The 21,936-nt window shown below is 32.4% G+C and overlaps 3 protein-coding genes and 1 pseudogene across 4 annotated transcripts in view; 2 read left to right on the forward strand and 2 right to left on the reverse strand.

Moving 5' to 3' along the window:
- Positions 500-1,541, forward strand: LOC107611464 (annotated as a pseudogene).
- Positions 2,715-11,053, forward strand: LOC107613589 (prohibitin-1, mitochondrial). Of its 2 annotated transcripts, none has more exons than XM_016315665.2 (6): positions 2,715-2,807; positions 3,086-3,322; positions 3,621-3,737; positions 9,508-9,678; positions 10,096-10,308; positions 10,632-11,053. In XM_016315665.2, the coding sequence occupies exons 2-6, from the start codon at positions 3,137-3,139 to the stop codon at positions 10,821-10,823; spliced, it is 879 nt and encodes a 292-aa protein (XP_016171151.1). In that variant the 5' UTR covers positions 2,715-2,807; positions 3,086-3,136; the 3' UTR covers positions 10,824-11,053. The 2 variants fall into 2 exon arrangements, with proteins under 2 accessions (XP_016171151.1, XP_016171149.1); XM_016315663.2 differs by lacking the exons at positions 9,508-9,678; positions 10,096-10,308; positions 10,632-11,053 and adding exons at positions 4,191-4,361; positions 4,779-4,991; positions 5,315-5,736.
- On the reverse strand, positions 5,932-8,895 carry LOC107610251 (CO(2)-response secreted protease-like). Its single transcript, XM_016312322.2, has 4 exons — positions 8,498-8,895; positions 8,114-8,228; positions 7,312-7,528; positions 5,932-6,732 (listed from the first exon to the last, which is right to left on the reverse strand). Exons 1-4 carry the CDS (start codon positions 8,878-8,880, stop codon positions 6,182-6,184), a joined length of 1,266 nt encoding a protein of 421 aa, XP_016167808.1. The 5' UTR covers positions 8,881-8,895; the 3' UTR covers positions 5,932-6,181.
- Positions 11,249-21,936, reverse strand: part of LOC107611465 (CO(2)-response secreted protease-like) — a 17,281-nt gene continuing 6,593 nt past the window's right edge. The window contains exons 4-10 of the mRNA XM_016313385.2: positions 17,302-17,413; positions 15,664-16,213; positions 14,729-14,829; positions 13,814-14,056; positions 13,430-13,544; positions 12,628-12,844; positions 11,249-12,049 (exon numbers count right to left, since the gene is read on the reverse strand). Of these exons, the coding sequence (XP_016168871.2) occupies positions 11,499-12,049; positions 12,628-12,844; positions 13,430-13,544; positions 13,814-14,056; positions 14,729-14,829; positions 15,664-16,213; positions 17,302-17,413 (1,889 nt within the window). The 3' untranslated portion in view covers positions 11,249-11,498. The remainder of the gene's footprint in view (positions 12,050-12,627; positions 12,845-13,429; positions 13,545-13,813; positions 14,057-14,728; positions 14,830-15,663; positions 16,214-17,301; positions 17,414-21,936) is intronic.

Here is a 21,936-nt window from a genome sequence, read left to right on the forward strand (position 1 = left end):
TGCTGGGCTGATGGTTATTCGAGCATATCATTTAGTATGATGACAAGATGTCCGCTTAACTTTTATGAAAAATATTTGCTATTGAAAATGATTTTTTTTATCAATTTATGAGTTAATTTATGACTTTTTTGATTTACTTACATTCCAAAGCAGTATTTGACGTTTTTATTTAATTTTGTACTTAATCATTTGATCTGATAGTTAATAACCTTCAATTGTGCTATTGTCTTTTGCTACATATTTATAGGAGATCAATTTTTTTTTAAATGTTGCTCAAATAAATTCCTACAATGGTTCTTAATTATTTTGAAAATTGGAAAGTGCAGGCAAGAGGAGACCACCACCGTAATATTTGCATTATACCTGTCTCGGCACATGGTACAAATCCTACCAGTGCTACCATGTGTGGCATGAAAATTGTTTTTGTGGGAACCGACGCCAAGGGTAATATTAACATTACAGAGTTGAGAAAGACCACAGAAACTCACAAAGACAACTTATCAGCACTTATGATAAAATCCTTGAGGAAGCAAGTGTTGGGGCACTTCTTTCAAATTTTGGATTTACTGAAACATCAGCTTCTTTACTCGTAAATGTCATTAAAACATTTTTTATGTTCACTTGCATTGCTCTTTCCAAAAAACTTATGGATATTTCAGGCAGGAGGTAGGTTTAACTACAATTTCAAAATTTATTATGTAGTTTAGATTTGCTTTAGCCTTTTTTTGTTGTTCAAGATATTCTTTCGTAAAGTGTATTATAAATTATAATCATATCTTTCTATAGTCTTATTCGATAATACTGTTCTAAGTCACAAAATACAAAGATACTGAGATAGTAGAAAGATAGTAAAAATTTGTATCTACCGTATCTAAATTTTGGATGAATATAAATTTCGTCTATCTTCTTCGATCAGTTTGTGTCTTTAGATCTTTGTATTTTTATTTAGAAACTGACCTCCAATTACATTCTTATATGCAATTTAAGGACAAATAATGCATCATTGTTCTAAATGGGAATAATTATTTGTGAAATGCAGGGCACTATTGCTCAACACAATCCCCATCTTGATAGTGTCTCTAACAGTACTAGTACTAAGGGATTCATTACCCATGAGTTCTATTGTGAATGCACCAGTAACAGCAACATGTGTCATTGTCTATGAGAGCATATTCTGCATGAGATTTGGTGTGATTCCCAACATTATTTGTGCAGAGATTTTCCCAACAAGTGTGAAAGGAATATGCATCTCAATTTGTGCACTCACATTTTGGATCAGCACATTGATAGTCACATCTTCATTCCCATTCTTGCTGCATCAAATTGGACTCACTGGTGTCTTTCATTGTTTGTTTGTGGTTGCATCATTTCTTGGGTGTTTGTTTACGTGAAAGTTCCTAAGACAAAGGGCATGCCATTAGAAGTCATCATCGAGTTCTTCGCCATTGGTGCTAAGCCTGGAGCTGATCCTGCCACCATGGCAAGCTAAAAAGCTCGAGGATCGTCGTCTTATTTGATAACTATCTCAGAACAAAGATAGAGACATTGAAAGACACAACACAACTATTTAGAGAAAAAGATAAACAAAATGTCTCGGACTTTGCTTAACCCAAAATGGGACAATAAAAGAGTTTATAAAGATAAATTTTTTATTTGTGTCTGAGATCATTGGCAAACAGAACATTCATAATATTATCATTATTGTAATCACAAGGAATTGAAGCAGCAGTAGATTGATATAGTTTTGAGTCTTTAGTTGATTTTGATTCCAATTCCTATTGAGAGTTGAAGATTTCATTGGTGAAATGGAAATATTGGAACCTTTTGCTAGTACGGATAAGATTATGTGTCTTTTTTCCCTTGTATTTTTAAAAATAGAAATTACAATACAAATACTAAAACAACTTTAAGTGTTATGGATTGATAATATTCTAATCAAATTCTTGCACTTAAAATGTTTGTAAGTAATAGATGATTGAGTTAAACTACTTTATTACTCTTATTATAGTATACGATTAAATATCTATTAAAAAATCTAATATTCAACATACATACAAATAATATAAGTAACAAAATTTTTAAGCTTTGTTTGGTTGGAGATAAGTAAAAAAGTAACAGAGGAGAGAGAAGAGAAGTTGCAAATTTTATGTGTAATTCATGAAAAAAGTTTTGCAACTTTTCTGTCTCCCACTATTTTTCCGCCACTTATCTCCAACCAAAAAGTTGAAGTGTCCATTTTCTTGTGCTGGACATTTTTTTCTGGTGAATGCTATGAAAAATTTATACTTGTATAAAGAATTTATGGACAAATGAAATCAAGACACGTATGAAATTGTTAACTTTGCACATAAAACTTATTTTATTTAATATTTATTAATTATTGTTAAATTTAAATATTTTTTAAAATATATAAGTTATAATTTATTGATATAGAATTATAGATTATGTATTTATGTTTCTCTTATTTGAGCCAGCTCGTAAGCTCGAGCCAGCTCGTGAGTTTTTGGTAAGCCGAGCTTGAGCTTAAGAAATAAGCTCGATTGTTAATGAGCCGAGCCGTGAGCCAAGCTCATTTTTCGTGAGCCGAGCTTGAGCTTGGTCTAGCTCGACTCAGCTCGACTCACTTCCAGCCCTACCTAACATTACCGCTTAACTATTTTTCAAGTTTTTATTTAATTTCATTTTATATATAAATTACATAATTCAGTTGATTGAATTTAAATATTTCCATGCATGGCAGAGTCTGTTTTAAAACCCTAAACCCCACAAAACCCTTCTCCCCATCTTCCTCGATCACAATTCGGAAGGTAGTTCCTCATCTTCTGCTATTTTTTCTTACAAAAATTATTCGATCTTGAAATGCAGTTTTGCTCGCTTCCTTTCTCAATCACTGACATTTTTTTTTCATTTCTACTATATTCATAAATTTCGCAAAAAGAAACAAGCATTTCTCCCTTTCAATCTCTATACATTGGTTTCCTCGTTAACTTGATTGATTGCATTTGATCATTACAATATCTTGCCTTTGAATTATTTCTCTGCGTGTGTTTTGATATGATACCATTTGAATAATCGCATATTTCAGGGGTGAAATTCAGCTGGTGACTGAGCTTTGTTTTCTGTTGTGTGAGGGAAAATGAATCTGAAGAACATGAAGGTTCCGAACGTTCCCGGAGGTGCTGGTGGTGGCGCAGCGTCGGCGCTGTTGAAACTGAGTGTCATCGGCGGGATTGGTTTGTATGCTGCTGCCAACAGTCTCTACAATGTTGAGGGAGGACACCGAGCTATTGTTTTCAACCGTTTGATTGGTGTCAAAGACAAGGTCTCTTTTAGTAAATTGTTTTCGTGTTTGTGGTATGATTGTTGGGAAGAGAAAATGGGGAGGAAATCTTCATGGATGAGAAAATTTTCATGAATATCCATGCCATTTAATTATCTTTGCAGTGCTTTTGATGTTGTTGTGATTGCTCGTATAAGATTTTTGCTCTTCTTTGATCATAGGTTGTTATCTTTCAAGGGATCTAGTTAGTTGTCAGTTTGGAAGTGTTATCAATAGCAATTGCAAAACAATTGTGTTCCCTTTATGTTTTAAAAAATATGATGTAATCTGTAATCTGCAGGTCTATCCGGAAGGGACACACTTCGTTGTTCCATGGTTTGAGAGGCCTGTCATATATGATGTTCGTGCACGACCGCATCTAGTTGAGAGTACCTCAGGAAGTCGTGATCTCCAGATGGTAAATATACTTTTTGCTAAGAGTAGTTTTTATTTTTTTCATGATGATTCTATTTCATAATGCTCTGCATAAAGTGGATATGCTATATAACCTTAACAACTTTAGAACCTAACAGGTGTTCCTTAAATGCCTTTCAAAATTGGAATGTAGACCAAGTCTATCACCTTGCATATTTTGTTTTAAAATGATTTCATTCTGAATTTGCAAGCTGCTTTAAGTTTGAATATCTTATGGCAGACACATCAGTATTCGATTTTCAAAGCTCCAATTCTCCTTGTCAACTCAACTATCTGCATGATGTTTTTATTTGTATTCTTCGTGCTGTGTTTTTTAGCTATCTAGATTGTTCAATGATATTGTGTTTTGAGAAAATTATCATGAAACAGTTCATATTTTTAATTATTCAACCTTGTGAAATGTTTACCTTATTAAAATTACACAAATGTCATACAGGTGAAAATTGGGCTTCGAGTCCTTACTCGTCCTTTGCCAAGTGAGTTACCTACAATTTATCGGACCCTTGGTGAGAACTTCAATGAAAGGGTTTTACCTTCAATTATACATGAAACTTTGAAAGCTGTTGTTGCCCAATACAATGCCAGCCAGCTTATTACTCAGCGTGAGGTAATCAGTAATCCTTGTATGTTTCTGAAAGGTTGTGTATGAACATGTATGAAAAAACTCAACCATTTCAACGAAGTTTCTAGTTGCTGAGATGTCTTTTATAGAATTGCAGTTTCAAATGGTTAAAATAATTTTTTGGTTTGTATTATTGTTATGGTAAGCACAATGGGTACATCCAAGTGAATTAATTCTGCTGAACTAAGTTATCATTACCATTTACGCACTACCAAAGTGCGTTTTGTGTAACTATCCACATGAGGAGATTTACTGTGTTAACTAGGGGAATTGCTTTGGTTGTTTTGTACATATCCCTTCTAGTTTCTTGCATTCCATGCATTGCTTTCCTTGTCAAGTTGAAAGGTCCAGTTCTAACATGAGGGAAGTATGTTTTAATTTTAATTGACTTATTATTTGTAGGCTGTTAGTAGGGAAATCCGGAAGGTTCTGACTGAGAGGGCTGTTAACTTCAATATCGCCCTTGATGATGTGTCAATTACCACTCTAACGTTTGGCAAGGAATTTACTGCTGCAATTGAAGCCAAACAGGTGGCTGCACAAGAAGCTGAGAGGGCTAAATTTGTTGTGGAGAAAGCTGAACAAGACAAGAGAAGTGTCGTAATTAGAGCACAGGTGAGAATAAATTATGAATTCATATTTATCATTACGAACTAGTGCATAGTACAAATTGCTGCATTTATTTCTTGTTTCCTTTTACAATGCACCGGCTTATGTACATGCTAGTGGTGTTACTTGCTGGTTAGACTATTACAACTTCATTTTCATTAGTTCTTGTTCTGGAAATCCAACCTGAAAAACATTGCTCTGGATGCCGAGTTCTGTTTTTTGATTTTGGGTGAATATGTTGGGTTATTTCATTAAACCACTGCTAATTAATCTTGCTTTCGTAATATTTAGTTTCTCCTGATCTTCGTTACACCTCCTTTACTCAACAGGGAGAAGCAAAAAGTGCCCAACTTATTGGACAAGCTATTGCCAACAATCCAGCTTTTATCACACTGAGGAAGATCGAAGCCGCAAGAGAGATTGCGAATACCGTATCCAACGCAGCAAACAAGGTTTACCTGAACTCAGATGATCTGTTGCTGAATCTTCAGGAGATGAAGTTGGAGCCAAGCAAGAAGTGATTTGCTGAACTTGTTTGTGATGATCGTTTTCATTCTCTCATTAGAAAGTACGAAACCTATTCAATTTCATGATGTATATGTTGTGAGTAGTCTTTACAAAATAACTAGATAGTTGAATGGTAACTTTTTTCAAACTTTAGCCAAAGGATTATTTGAGATCCAAATGATCCGGATTACATAAAATGATGATTAATTGATTATGATTATTCCTCGAGGGATTCAAATCTGAAGTAACTTCCAAAACTTTAAACAGCCAGCAGCATGGCCTTTGCTATGAAATAGCAAGAATCAAAGGAATAAAAATAACAGTGAGAATAATTGTCTTTTGAATATTCCTTTTTGGATCATTAGCTGTTAATTTTGCAAGAGGAATTGCTAGCCAAAATAAAGAAAAAGAAGTGTCTAATATTGAATACTACTTGGTGTAAAACAAAGTCAACTAATTGGATATTGAGCACTTTGGGAAGTTTATAAATTCAATTACAAATTCTAGTTTGTACTTAGAAACTGCTCACTCCCATCTAAATTATAGTTCCAAACCCAAAAAGAAAAAAAATAAAATAAAACAAACAAATAAATAAATAAATAAAAATGACAATCATGTATATATGTTTTTGTAATATATTAAAGACTACTATATGTATGAGTATGTTGTGAGCGTATTTATGTTTATCTTCATTTAGTATTGACTGCAAATATTGTATGAACATAATGTTTACCATCAAGCCAGGTTATAGACCCAAAATTGTATCCACTTTGTGCATCATTGTTGTAGAATGAGACTTGATAAGATCTCTTTTGAATACCTCCATAAAACACAAGCTTATTTGGAGTAACCTTGATAACCATTCCCTTTGGTGCTTGCACCTTTGCAATATATGTGGAATTAGTGGGTCCCACATTTGTGACTGTTCTTGTGACTACTTTTGCTTTCTGATGCCTACCAAGTGTTTTTATAGATATTGATGGGTAATTGATGTTGGATATAAAATCTTCAGAGGAGTTCCTTGGGCAGTTGAAGTTAGTCTTAGACATTGATCTTATGTTTTTCTTTGAATAGCCATAATAACAAAGAAATTTGAGATAGTCTTCTAATTCCGTTTTGAAGACTAAGCCAGGGTTGAGAGCTCTAAGTGGATCAATTTCCCCAACTCCCATTTCATGTGGGGAGGAAAAGAAGTTTGAGCTATTGGTCACATGCTTCCTCAAGTTATTGTATGTTGTAGCTGAAAATATTGAACAACACTACGTAAGTATGACTTATTCTGTTTCTTTTTTTTTTGGCAAATGCATTCTATTTCTTAATAAAAAAAACAGAGATAATAAAGCAAATAAATAAATAAATATTTTGTTTTCTTACTTTTAGGAAATACAGAAAATATAAGAATTTTGTCTCTGATAGAAAATTTGTGTCTCTCTCCTTTTCTAATTCTAGAATCAAACAAGTTTCTATGTTTATTATCTCTATATTTCTGTCTTAGAGACAAAATTCAAACATAAACTAGAAAATAAATTGTGATCAAACTCTTTCAAAGTGGAAAGGTTGAAAAAATGAAAAGTGTATAATCACTTTTAAATTAAGTCAGCAAAATTTACATATGACAAAAGTTACCATTTCAATAATGATTAATCTCTTACTTTATTACTCTACCAATTTACTCATTTTAGAAGATCTTTTTTCAATAAATTGTGCCTCTATTTCTATCTTTACACCCAAACAAACTTTTGTATCTATTGTCTCTGTATTTCTATCTGTAAACACAAAATCTAGATGCAGCCTTACTTTGAAGAAGAACAGACAATACCTGTTGTCATCAATGCTGATTTGATCATTGAAGGAGTCCACATTTCATGAACAGATTTAATGAAAGCAGCAGCACCTGTAACATGAGGGCAAGCCATAGATGTACCTGACATTATGCCAAATAAGGAGGGTTTTTCCCCTATTGGAATACTTCCTGGTTCATCACTTTTGGGAATCATGGCAGCTAAAATGCCAACGCCTGGAGCCATCACATCTGGCTGCAAAACAAAACAAATTGATTTCTCATAATTTGAAACACTGAGGCTGTTGATGATCCTAGGGAAAAACATTTTTTTTTATAGTATTTCCGGTTTGGCAGGTCAATGACTAATTTATTGCGAATCTGAATTTCATTTAAGGATTTATCGTTGGTCAATTGATTGTTGCATGCACAAGGTGAGATTCGAACATTTGACACTTATTTAAACGAACAAGTGAGTTAACCATTCCACCAATCCAAATTGGTTACGGAAAGACATTTTTAATTTTTTATTCCTACATATTCCGTTTAGAAGTTTTTTATTTTTCCCTTTTTGTTTAAAATTGTTTCAATTTTTCTCTAGCATTATTATGCGGAATGGATTCAAGTTTATTCTTCCATTCAGATGCAAAACCGAATGAATTCTAAAACATTGAGGATAAAATTAGAACGATGTAAGTATTAAAGAAAATTAATTCTAAAAGGTTGGCGACAAAACTAAAAATAAAATTGAAACATTTGGCACATGTGAGGAGTAAAAAGTATGGTGTGTGCATTTTGGTTGTTGATGAGAAAAATGAAATGCATTTGGGAATAAAAAGACCTTGAGAATGTTCTCAGTTAGGACTGAAGGACCTCTAGATGAGAAAGATGCAACAATAGGTGAGGGCTTGTATCTTGTAGCTTCTCTTGTTGCAAGAATTGTTGCAGTTGGATTCCTACCATGGAAACAAGATAGATTCAATAATAATAATAATAATAATTGACATGATAAAATATTATTTTAAATTTAACTGCACTTGAAATTTTGCATGCTATCTAGCTACAAAAATATAGAAACATTATTGAAAAAAGAAAATCATTTGATTTGTGATAACAGAAATATAAAAACACAAAATATCTATCTCTATCATTTTGTCCTTGTGTATCCAAAAGATAGAATACAAATTCAGTAGGAACAAAAGTGAATTAAGTTGATGGCACTTACTTTGTGGAGTTTATATACCGAAGGATTTGATGGCCTTCAAGATTGGTAACCTCTGAAAAAGGAAATACAGCTGCATCAAATGGAACATCTTTTTTCTCCCCATCAATGAGTATCATCCCCATGGCTTTTGCATCTTGTAAAACAAGCTTCTTGATTCTCCTTGAAATAGTTGGATCATCATTAACACAAACAACAATCTTCCCTGCAACTTTGTTGTAATCTAGTGATCCAGGATAACAATTCCTGCATACATGTTCGTAGTTTGTGTCAATTTCAATATAAACAACAATAATAGATTTGAAAGGTTTACTTAATGAACTATATCTTACATGCTCTAGCCGAAAGAAGATGACAAATTGTTGTAAGTGTTGTAAGACATACATTAGATGATGAGAGTTATTATTAAATAAGGGTTTAATTATTCTGTTGTTGCTTATAGTTTTACTAAATTAATTAGGTATCTATACTTTTTTTTTCTTTTCAATTGGGTCTTTCTATTATATCAAATTTTGTAATTAAGTTCTTGCCGTGATAAAAACGTTATTTCCGTTAAATAAAATAAATATGTGTATTTTTTTTTTTTTTTTTTTCATGATGATGCTATTTCATAATGCTCTGCATAAAGTGGATATGCTATATAACCTTAACAACTTTAGAACCTAAGAGGTGTTCGTTAAAGGCATTTCAAAATTGGAATGATGTAGACTAAGTCTATCACCTCGCATATTTTGTTTTAAAATGATTTCATTCTGAATTTGCAAGCTGCTTTAAGTTTGAATATCTTATGGCAGACACATCAGTATTCGATTTTCAAAGCTCCAATTCTCCTTGTCAACTCAACTATCTGCATGATGTTTTTCTTTGTATTCTTCGTGCTGTGTTTTTTAGCTTATCTGGATTGTTCAATGATATTGTGTTTTGAGAAAATTATCATGAAACAGTTCATATTTTTAATTATTCAACCTTGTGAAATGTTGACCTTATTAAAATTGCACATAAATGTTATACAGGTGAAAATTGGGCTTCGTGTCCTTACTCGTCCTTTGCCAAGTGAGTTACCTACAATTTATCGGACCCTTGGTGAGAACTTTAATGAAAGGGTTTTACCTTCAATTATACATGAAACTTTGAAAGCTGTTGTTGCCCAATACAATGCCAGCCAGCTTATTACTCAGCGTGAGGTAATCAGTAATCCTTGTATGTTTCTGAAAGGTTGTGTATGAACATGTATGAAAAAACTCAACCATTTCAACAAAGTTACCAGTTGTTGAGATGTCTTTTATAGAATTGCAGTTTCAAATGATTAAAATAATTTTTTGGTTTGTAATATTGTTATGGTAAGCACAATGGGTACATCCAAGTGAATTAATTCTGCTGAACTAAGTTATCATTACCATTTACACACTACCAAAGTGTGTTTTGTGTAGCTACCCACATGAGGAGATTTACTGTGTTAACTAGGGGAATTGCTTTGGTTTTTTTATACATATCCCTTCTAGTTTCTTGCATTCGATGCATTGCTTTCCTTGTCAAGTTGAAAGGTCCAGTTCTAACATGAGGGAAGTATGTTTTAATTTTAATTGACTTATTATTTGTAGGCTGTTAGTAGGGAAATCCGGAAGGTTCTGACTGAGAGGGCTGTTAACTTCAATATCGCCCTTGATGATGTGTCAATTACCACTCTAACGTTTGGCAAGGAGTTTACTGCTGCAATTGAAGCCAAACAGGTGGCTGCACAAGAAGCTGAGAGGGCTAAATTTGTTGTGGAGAAAGCTGAACAAGACAAGAGAAGTGCCGTAATTAGAGCACAGGTGAGAATAAATTATGAATTCATATTTATCATTACGAACTAGTGCATAGTCCAAATTGCTGCATTTATTTCTTGTTTCCTTTTACAATGCACCGGCTTATGTACATGCTAGTGGTGTTACTTGCTGGTTAGACTATTACAACTTCATTTTCATTAGTTCTTGTTCTGGAAATCCAACCTGAAAAACATTGCTCTGGATGCCGAGTTCTGTTTTTTGATTTTGGGTGAATATGTTGGGTTATTTCATTAAACCACTGCTAATTAATCTTGCTTTCGTAATATTTAGTTTCCCCTGATCTTCGCTACACCTCCTTTACACAACAGGGAGAAGCAAAAAGTGCCCAACTTATTGGACAAGCTATTGCCAACAATCCAGCTTTTATCACACTGAGGAAGATCGAAGCCGCAAGAGAGATTGCGAATACCGTATCCAACGCAGCAAACAAGGTTTACCTGAACTCAGATGATCTGTTGCTGAATCTTCAGGGGATGAAGTTGGAGCCAAGCAAGAAGTGATCTGCTGAACTTGTTTGTGATGATCGTTTTCATTCTCTCATTAGAAAGTACGAAACCTATTCAATTTCATGATGTATATGTTGAGAGTAGTCTTTACAAAATAACTAGATAGTTGAATGGTAACTTTTTTCAAACTTTAGCCAAAGGATTATTTGAGATCCAAATGATCCGGATTACATAAAATGATGATTAATTGATTATGATTATTCCTCGAGGGATTCAAATCTGAAGTAACTTCCAAAACTTTAAACAGCCAGCAGCATGGCCTTTGCTATGAAATAGCAAGAATCAAAGGAATAAAAATAACAGTGAGAATAATTGTCTTTTGAATATTCCTTTTTGGATCATTAGCTGTTAATTTTGCAAGAGGAATTGCTAGCCAAAATAAAGAAAAAGAAGTGTCTAATATTGAATACTACTTGGTGTAAAACAAAGTCAACTAATTGGATATTGAGCACTTTGGGAAGTTTATAAATTCAATTACAAATTCTAGTTTGTACTTAGAAACTGCTCACTCCCATCTAAATTATAGTTCCAAACCCAAAAAGAAAAAAAATAAAATAAAACAAACAAATAAATAAATAAATAAAAATGACAATCATGTATATATGTTTTTGTAATATATTAAAGACTACTATATGTATGAGTATGTTGTGAGCGTATTTATGTTTATCTTCATTTAGTATTGACTGCAAATATTGTATGAACATAATGTTTACCATCAAGCCAGGTTATAGACCCAAAATTGTATCCACTTTGTGCATCATTGTTGTAGAATGAGACTTGATAAGATCTCTTTTGAATACCTCCATAAAACACAAGCTTATTTGGAGTAACCTTGATAACCATTCCCTTTGGTGCTTGCACCTTTGCAATATATGTGGAATTAGTGGGTCCCACATTTGTGACTGTTCTTGTGACTACTTTTGCTTTCTGATGCCTACCAAGTGTTTTTATAGATATTGATGGGTAATTGATGTTGGATATAAAATCTTCAGAGGAGTTCCTTGGGCAGTTGAAGTTAGTCTTAGACATTGATCTTATGTTTTTCTTTGAATAGCCATAATAACAAAGAAATTTGAGATAGTCTTCTAATTCCGTTTTGAAGACTAAGCCAGGGTTGAGAGCTCTAAGTGGATCAATTTCCCCAACTCCCATTTCATGTGGGGAGGAAAAGAAGTTTGAGCTATTGGTCACATGCTTCCTCAAGTTATTGTATGTTGTAGCTGAAAATATTGAACAACACTACATAAGTATGACTTATTCTTTTTTTTTTGGCATATGTATTCTATTTCTTAATAAAAAAAAAAAACAGAGATCATAAAGCAAAAAACATAAATAAATATTTTGTTTTCTTACTTTTAGGAAATACAGAAAATATAAGAATTTTGTCTCTGATAGAAAATTTGTGTCTCTCTCCTTTTCTAATTCTAGAATCAAACAAGTTTCTATGTTTATTATCTCTATATTTCTGTCTTAGAGACAAAATTCAAACATAAACTAGAAAATAAATTGTGATCAAACTCTTTCAAAGTGGAAAGGTTGAAAAAATGAAAAGTGTATAATCACTTTTAAATTAAGTCAGCAAAATTTACATATGACAAAAGTTACCATTTCAATAATGATTAATCTCTTACTTTATTACTCTACCAATTTACTCATTTTAGAAGATCTTTTTTCAATAAATTGTGCCTCTATTTCTATCTTTACACCCAAACAAACTTTTGTATCTATTGTCTCTGTATTTCTATCTGTAAACACAAAATCTAGATGCAGCCTTACTTTGAAGAAGAACAGACAATACCTGTTGTCATCAATGCTGATTTGATCATTGAAGGAGTCCACATTTCATGAACAGATTTAATGAAAGCAGCAGCACCTGTAACATGAGGGCAAGCCATAGATGTACCTGACATTATGCCAAATAAGGAGGGTTTTTCCCCTATTGGAATACTTCCTGGTTCATCACTTTTGGGAATCATGGCAGCTAAAATGCCAACGCCTGGAGCCATCACATCTGGCTGCAAAACAAAACAAATTGATTTCTCATAATTTGAAACACTGAGGCTGTTGATGATCCTAGGGAAAAACATTTTTTTTTATAGTATTTCCGGTTTGGCAGGTCAATGACTAATTTATTGCGAATCTGAATTTCATTTAAGGATTTATCGTTGGTCAATTGATTGTTGCATGCACAAGGTGAGATTCGAACATTTGACACTTATTTAAACGAACAAGTGAGTTAACCATTCCACCAATCCAAATTGGTTACGGAAAGACATTTTTAATTTTTTATTCCTACATATTCCGTTTAGAAGTTTTTTATTTTTCCCTTTTTGTTTAAAATTGTTTCAATTTTTCTCTAGCATTATTATGCGGAATGGATTCAAGTTTATTCTTCCATTCAGATGCAAAACCGAATGAATTCTAAAACATTGAGGATAAAATTAGAACGATGTAAGTATTAAAGAAAATTAATTCTAAAAGGTTGGCGACAAAACTAAAAATAAAATTGAAACATTTGGCACATGTGAGGAGTAAAAAGTATGGTGTGTGCATTTTGGTTGTTGATGAGAAAAATGAAATGCATTTGGGAATAAAAAGACCTTGAGAATGTTCTCAGTTAGGACTGAAGGACCTCTAGATGAGAAAGATGCAACAATAGGTGAGGGCTTGTATCTTGTAGCTTCTCTTGTTGCAAGAATTGTTGCAGTTGGATTCCTACCATGGAAACAAGATAGATTCAATAATAATAATAATAATAATTGACATGATAAAATATTATTTTAAATTTAACTGCACTTGAAATTTTGCATGCTATCTAGCTACAAAAATATAGAAACATTATTGAAAAAAGAAAATCATTTGATTTGTGATAACAGAAATATAAAAACACAAAATATCTATCTCTATCATTTTGTCCTTGTGTATCCAAAAGATAGAATACAAATTCAGTAGGAACAAAAGTGAATTAAGTTGATGGCACTTACTTTGTGGAGTTTATATACCGAAGGATTTGATGGCCTTCAAGATTGGTAACCTCTGAAAAAGGAAATACAGCTGCATCAAATGGAACATCTTTTTTCTCCCCATCAATGAGTATCATCCCCATGGCTTTTGCATCTTGTAAAACAAGCTTCTTGATTCTCCTTGAAATAGTTGGATCATCATTAACACAAACAACAATCTTCCCTGCAACTTTGTTGTAATCTAGTGATCCAGGATAACAATTCCTGCATACATGTTCGTAGTTTGTGTCAATTTCAATATAAACAACAATAATAGATTTGAAAGGTTTACTTAATGAACTATATCTTACATGCTCTAGCCGAAAGAAGATGACAAATTGTTGTAAGTGTTGTAAGACATACATTAGATGATGAGAGTTATTATTAAATAAGGGTTTAATTATTCTGTTGTTGCTTATAGTTTTACTAAATTAATTAGGTATCTATACTTTTTTTTTCTTTTCAATTGGGTCTTTCTATTATATCAAATTTTGTAATTAAGTTCTTGCCGTGATAAAAACGTTATTTCCGTTAAATAAAATAAATATGTGTAACGTTTGGCTGAATATTTTATTTTGCTTAATAAAATATTATTCTAATGTTTTTGACTTTTTGTGATATAGTATAGAAACTCAATTAAAAAAAAATATAAGAAATTGATTGAAAATTCGGTAAAATTATAAAGGCCAGCAGAATAATTAAACTTTAAATAAGGCATGACAGTAACTTGCAAAAAAAATTACAAATTACAAAAATGTTATTAGCATGTTAAAATTCAGCTACCAAATCAATTATTTATTTTTAATGTGTATTTTATATTTTAATACGTATTTCATATGAATGATTTGGTAGCTGATTTTTAGGGTAAGATCTTGCCTAAATATTGTAATTAGGTACCTAGCTTCGGATGCAGGGGCAAATTTAGCGGCAACTTCCTCCCCTAAGACAAGAGGATACATCTTTGAACGTGTGAAGTTTGAGAAGTTAATGCCTATACCCTGATTGATACCACACAAAATTAATAAATTGGCTCGATTGAGAAAATAAACGAGACATATACCTATCACGTAACAATTAAAAATAAAAAAAATGAGTATTAGTATTACTAGAAAGTTTAAACATAAATATTTTTATAGAAAATTAAAATTTTCAATTAATATAATTATTCTTTCTTAAAATTACAGCATTATCAAAGATTAATTTGAGAAAAAAATATATTACATAGATATTCAATCACATTAATTCTTTTAGTTGATTAGTTATTCATGTTGTAGTTTGAAACATATTGTTATCTGTAAACTTCTTTAAATACATCACAGTTAAATTACATTTTAAAATCTTAAAAAATACACCAATAAATAAATAAAATTTTACATAATATGGCGTTATAAAATCTTGGGTAAAGTATATTTTTTATTTTTAAAGTTTGTCAAAAATTTTAAAAATATTTTTAAATTTTATTTTGCTTCAATTTTGTTTTTGAAGTTTTCAATTTACATCAAATATACTCCTAATAGCTAAATTTTCAAAAAAATTTAGAACAATATAACAATAATGCATGACAACTATTGTCTGATTTATTTGTGTTAAAGGTTGTTTTTGTGAAATTATTGTTGAATCAGTCCTAAATCTTTTAAAAAATTAGCCGTTAAAATTATATTTGATATCAATAAAAAACTTTTGAGACAAAATTAAAATAAAATAAAATTTAAAAATATTTTAAAAATTTTTAATAAATTTTAAAGACAAAATATAATTTACCCCAAAATCTTAAACACAACACAAATAAGACAGATTTATGAAACATAAGAAATACTAACTAAAAAACTTACTTGAAACATTTTTCCATTGCCAAGGACAATAGTAGACAGGAAGTTCCTATCAATATTTGAAGCTGCAACTGTAAAAATCCATAGTGCTGCGTTCACAACCGTGTAAGGATCCGGGCCGTCATTCCCTGCCGAGCAAACCACCATGACCCCGAATTGCTCGGCATGGAACGCTCCAATGGCGATCGGATCCTTCGAAAAATCGGACTGGAAAAGTGAGCTAAGACCAATGGAAATGGAGATGATGTGAACACCATCCTTAATAGCATCATCAATGGCTTTCAATAAGGTGGCTCCAGAGCAGCCTTGTTCAGAGCATGTTTTGTATGCAGCAATTCTTGAAGAAGGTGAACCACCTCTTGCTGTTCCTTTTGCTAAACCATAGTAGCTAGCATCATTGACTATGGAACCAGCTGCTATTGACGAAGTGTGAGTTCCATGTCCAACTGAATCTCTTGGGGATCCTTTGGTTACTGCTTTTGTAAGAGTTAGGTTCTTACCATCACTTGATGTAAATTGGATATTATTATAATATCTTGCTCCTATTAATTTTCTGCGCTAGTAATACAACAATGGTTAATGCTATAAATATACATATATTTTGCATTTCTATAAAATACATAGTTATCTTAGAGCAATGACTAATTTTTCAAATCAGTTCTTAAGACATTTTTAATAAAAAAAAATTTTGAAAAACAAAATTTTTTAGTTAAAAATTGCCAAAATTTATTATTTTTTTTGTTTTATTTGATATATTTTACAAATAAATGTTAAATAACGTCAATTTAGATTGATTTTAGGATAAAGTACTATTTTAGTCTCCAACATTTGAGGTGAATCCTATTTTACTCTCTAACGTTTTAATCATTCTATTTTTATTCCCAACGTTTAAAATGACATTAATGTTATGCCACCGTCAAATCATTCCCTAATACTTAATGAAATTGATGTACTATTAATAATGTTTTTGTTAAAGCTACGTTTGCTCAATTTCTCTCTCCCACCTTCACCCTTTTAACAAGTCCAAATCTCATTTTTCTGTTTTTTTTTTAAACATACTTAATTTGATTCATGAATTTTATAATTATGAGTCAAGTTGATTCTTCTGCCACTAATTTGGTTAACAAAATTCTTATATGTGTAGTTAATTATATGTCACTATATGACCGAATTTTTGGTTCTTTAATTTATTGGACTTAATTTAGTGTTTGAAACTTTGAATTGACTATATATACCAGAAAGACTAAATTAAGTCTCAAACCTTTTAGTTCAATGTCAGCTAGTCATTTTATTAATTAAATTGGTAACTAAATGATCAATTTAATTCATAGTTATAAAATTTAAAGGTCAAATTGAATATTTTTAAAACTTTATGATTGATTATTATTGAGTAAAAATTTAGAAACAAAATTGAACCTTATCTACATACTTTTTAAACATAAAAAAAAAATATGTTAAATATTTGTTGGATGTTTTCATATATTAATAATAAGCATAATATCTTTGCAGAAAGAATTGAATGTTATTAATGTAATTGGATTGAATGTGTCAAAATTTGATTATTGGAAAGAGAAAAAAGTTAGTCATTTATTGAAAGATTTATAAAAGTAACTTGAGTGAGTGAATTGAATAGATGATCACCTATTGCAATTGGATTTCTTGAAATCAGGACCCTCCATGCAAACTCCTTTCCATGTTGAAGGAATCTTCCCTATACCCTCATCTCTAAAACTTGGAGACTCTGGCCATATCCCTTCATATAAAATATACATATGAATAGTTAATTATGAGCGATATAAAACACAGATTGTATTTTCACACTTAATCTAAGTAGGATGAACAATTATATTTCTCTAAGCCACACACCCATGCTCATTATTCAACTTTTCTATTTTGATAAAAGAAAAAAAAAATAGTTTAATTGACTTAAATTTCAAAAATGATTCCTCAAATTTATATTTTTTATTAATTTAATCTTTCATATCCTAATTATTAGTAATCTGTAAGATTGAGCTTCGAATATTATAGTAGTCTCCAAATCTCTTTTAGGTATTGACTCAGGAAACACAAGAATAATTTGACACTTCTTTGTCACACTGAACCAGCACCAAATGTCAACAAGAGAGTGACAAATTATTTTTGTCTTTGTTGAGTTAATGCGATAAAAAAAAAAAAATTCAAGAACTACTATGTTAAGTTTGAAAAATTAAAGCTTGATCAAACTGATGAAAAAATATTATTGGATAATTATCAATTATTTGTATAATTAGTTTGGTTAAAGGTGTAGAAATTAGTTTAAATTGAAACAGGCCCAGTAAGTAAGCCCACAAATACAAACACATTGGCTAACATAAATCTCCACCATACATTCACTCAAATCTTGATCCATGAAGGTTGAAAAAGATGAATCATAAGAAAGAAAGAAATCAAACCTAACCCAAATAAAGATCCAAGCCCAAGTAGGTGATCACTCTCAAACCCATCTCTCTTCAACCGGTTTAACAATTCAAAATTCAATTGAACTTTGTTTCACTTTCACCGAACACAATCTTTATCTCTTCTCTCTCTTTCTTGTATTCTCTATCACATCAAGTCACTGAACTAAGAAAGAAGAAAGAGAAAAGATCTGAAGCTAGGACTCGGCGAAGAACCAAAAGCTTGTTTCCAATTTAGCAAGAAGAAGGGCTACAACAAAGAAGCAAATTCTATTCGAACAGAGCATCTGCAAAAGTTATTTTTCACATTTGTGCTACACCAAGGAATCGTGAAAAAATCTACTGAACTTCAAGTATAAATCAAGCAACCATAGAAAAGAAGAAGTCAATGATGCTCTGCTTTGAATCTACGATCCAAAACCAAACTTGGAGCCAAAGAAAAGATTCACGATCAAGATCAAAGGAACTTGAAGAAAAAGGATGAAAGAGAAAAGTATGTTGCATGCAAAGATTCGGCCTTCTCTCTCTCCACTGACTACGCCGCTGCAAGTCTGATGAAGGAAGAAGAAGACAACCCAAGTGTTGAACTTGGTTCATATCTTGAAGGCTTCACTCTTCTATAATAAGAGTGAACAATCAAGGGTTGAGCAAGGAGAGTGGAATAGAGCATATGGTTCGGTTCTCATAACTTCTTAAGCTGTTCTAAGTTCTTCTCCTTCATGTTTACCATTTTGTTTTTCTTTTTCTCAGTATAGTATGTCTGAGTCTCATTGAAAAAGGCAAACATGGTGAATTTTGTAAGAAAAAACCAATGAGCGAAAAAAGGCAGTGAGCTAGACTTGGAGAAAAAATCATAATTACCTCAGAAATTCTTTGTATGTTTTTCTGTTTTGTGTCATGATCCTGTGGGGATTCCCTTGCAAGTTGAGTTAGCACTTTGCTGTTGAAAGCTAGGTTTGAGTCCTAGTCAAGTTCGGTTTGGGTTAGAAACTGGACTTGTCCCAAATAGGATTGGGTAGAATCTTAGGGAAGATTGGTGATTGTAATCTATTGAAAAGATAGTGAAATTATGTCACAATTGTGATGGAGACTGAATGTAGGCTACATTACACTAGGTAGCTGAACCAGGATATATCTGTGTGTCAATCTCTACTCTTATGTCTGTTTCTGATTTCGCACAACAGGAGACAAAACAAAAGAATCTCCTACCGAGTTAAAAGACAACTAAAATATCTCCTGTATTCTCTCAACAGAAAGCAAGTTCACACGAAAAAGAAAAAGAGGCCAAGATTTAACCCCCCTTCTTTTAGCCACTGATAACCATCATACTATAATGTCTGTAACTCAATTTTATAGTGTTTAAAACTCAATCTTAAGGACTATTATAGTGTAATTAGAATTTAAAAGACCAAATTAGTGAATGTCGTGAATCTAAAAAATCATATTATGAAAATTTAATTGAGTCTATGATTAGTGACCAATTTTTGGTAGCCAACTTTAATCAAATTTATTTTAAATTTTTATTTATTCTTATATTATCAATTTTCATTATTACTTCTTTTTATCTTTCTCTTTGCAACACCACTTTTAATATTACCACAACTTCATTTTTCATGGTCGATCACTTCATATATTTGAGCTTTATTTGACGATTTGACATTGACTAATGGAGATGGAATTCGAATATCAATATTTTTTTAAAGTATTAATGATTAGTTGTTAGGATTTGAAGTTTGTACAAAAAGAAAATTAAAGAGAAGAGTTACAAGAAAATTTTGGTTATATTTTTCTAGAGGTAAATACTAAATCGGTACTTGAAAGATTTTGAAGCTGACAAAATAGTACCTGACTTTTGGTATTGACAAAATAGATTCTAAATAATTTTAAAATTTGACAAGCATGCCCCTGAACTCACCGGAGCACATTTCCAATGAGAAAGATGCTGAGGTGGCCACCGAAAAATTTAAGGTGAAATTTTTAATTAATTACCCAGTCTAACCTAAAAAATCTAAAAACCTCCAACCCTAATCCCCCTCTTTTCCCCCTCTGAACCCTAATCCCCCCTCCCCAGCGCACCCTCTCACTCATGAGTTGCCCTAAACCTAAACATTTTCCTGATCTCTAATTCAGCAAAAGATCTCCCTCCCCCTAAACCTGAAAATCTTCCTTAACCCTAGTCCAGCAAAAGATCTCCCTTTCCTATCACATCTCTCACTCTTTCGATCATGAATTTCTCCAAATTTTTAGATTAATTTATAATTTAAAAAGATTAATAACAATAAAACTTAGCAAAAATAAACCAATTCATATACAATAATCAAAATAAAATAAAACTTAATACAGACACCACCGAAGCAAGAAGCAGATTTAGATAAGGCCAGAAAAAGAACACTAGAGACAGAAGAGGCACGGCACGACGGAGTCAAGATGGAACACAGACAGATGAGGCAGGACAACGACTGGGGGCGAGCAGCAGGCAGATACAAGCGGCAACTGGCGATAAGCAGCGAGCAGAGGTGACGGAGACGAAGTCGATGAGTGAGACGCTGTTGCTATGTGTGTCTGTTTTTATGTTCGACTATAAGGAGGGAAGCGAGTCACTACGAAGCACAACAGTGAAGGTGCAGGAATGACGGAGAGTGGGTTTGGGCAAGACGACAGCGGTGAAGGCGCACAGACGACGCAATGCCGACGGAGGAGACAGACGACGTTGGCAAACGCAGAAGACCCGTTGATGAGATAGCGACAGTGCGGTGTCGTGACACTGGCTTTGTAAGACTGAGAAGGTTGAGCCTCGCTGTCGTTTTGGGGGAGAGTGAATTGAGAGTGTGAGACAATGCGTTGGGAAGGAGGGATTTGGACTCAAAGGGGTCAGGAAAGAGAATTAGGGTTCAGAAGAGGAAATTTTGGATTGGGGAGGGAAAAAGTACGTTGGGGAAGGGGAAATTAGTGTTAAGGAGGGGGATGGAGGGATTAGGGTCGGAGAGGAAGAGAGTGCATTTAGCCAATTCAGGAAGGGGAGGGGGGAGGGGGAGTGCGTTGGGGAGAAGAAGGGGAAGTACGTTGAGGAGGGGGAGGATTAGGGTTGGGGAAGATTTTTGTCATGTCATCAAAACGTAGTGGCTATGTCAGCATTGTACTTGCCGAATATGTGTTTTGGCGAGCTCGTGGGTACGCTTGTCAAATTTTAAAATCTTTCAAAGAATATTTTGTTAATAACAAAAGTCAAGTACCATTTTATCAGCATCAAAATCTTTCGGATATGAGTTTGGTATTTATCTCTATTTTTCTAATACATGAAAGAAGATATAACTTAACTAATAACGCTATTAACGTCTCGTCACTTATTTTATTAATTATTAGTATCAAATTTAATAATAAAATAATATTAAACTTGTTTAAAATTTGTTAAAATCGATATAAAATATTTAAAATACTAAATTAAAATTTAGTCCAAATATTAAAAAATTAAAATAATACTTTACCCTACCTTCTGATAAGAAAAAGGCCTAATCATAGCCATGCGGACCACAATGAGTTTGCATGGATGGTGCAAGTGTCAATTGGCGTCACCCAAAGGGACATTTTCAGTGATTGGTCGAAACAAAGTATTGACAACTCAGTTTCACATGGTCACATGAAAACTATACTACGTTTTGAATCCTAACTATCATGCCTAGCTCCTATGTTATTCATCAAATCTGTAACGTTCTAGTTATTTATATTAAAAAATATATATTAATTTGATTCAGTGTTACTAAGAGAACGGAAAAAATTTTTTTTTATCTATCTGACCCGTAAACATTATCTATTTGGTCGGTTCGGTTCAATTCTTAGGCAT

Source organism: Arachis ipaensis, chromosome B08 (genome assembly GCF_000816755.2).
Source record: "Arachis ipaensis cultivar K30076 chromosome B08, Araip1.1, whole genome shotgun sequence".
In the NCBI taxonomy this organism is placed as follows: Eukaryota; Viridiplantae; Streptophyta; class Magnoliopsida; order Fabales; family Fabaceae; genus Arachis; species Arachis ipaensis.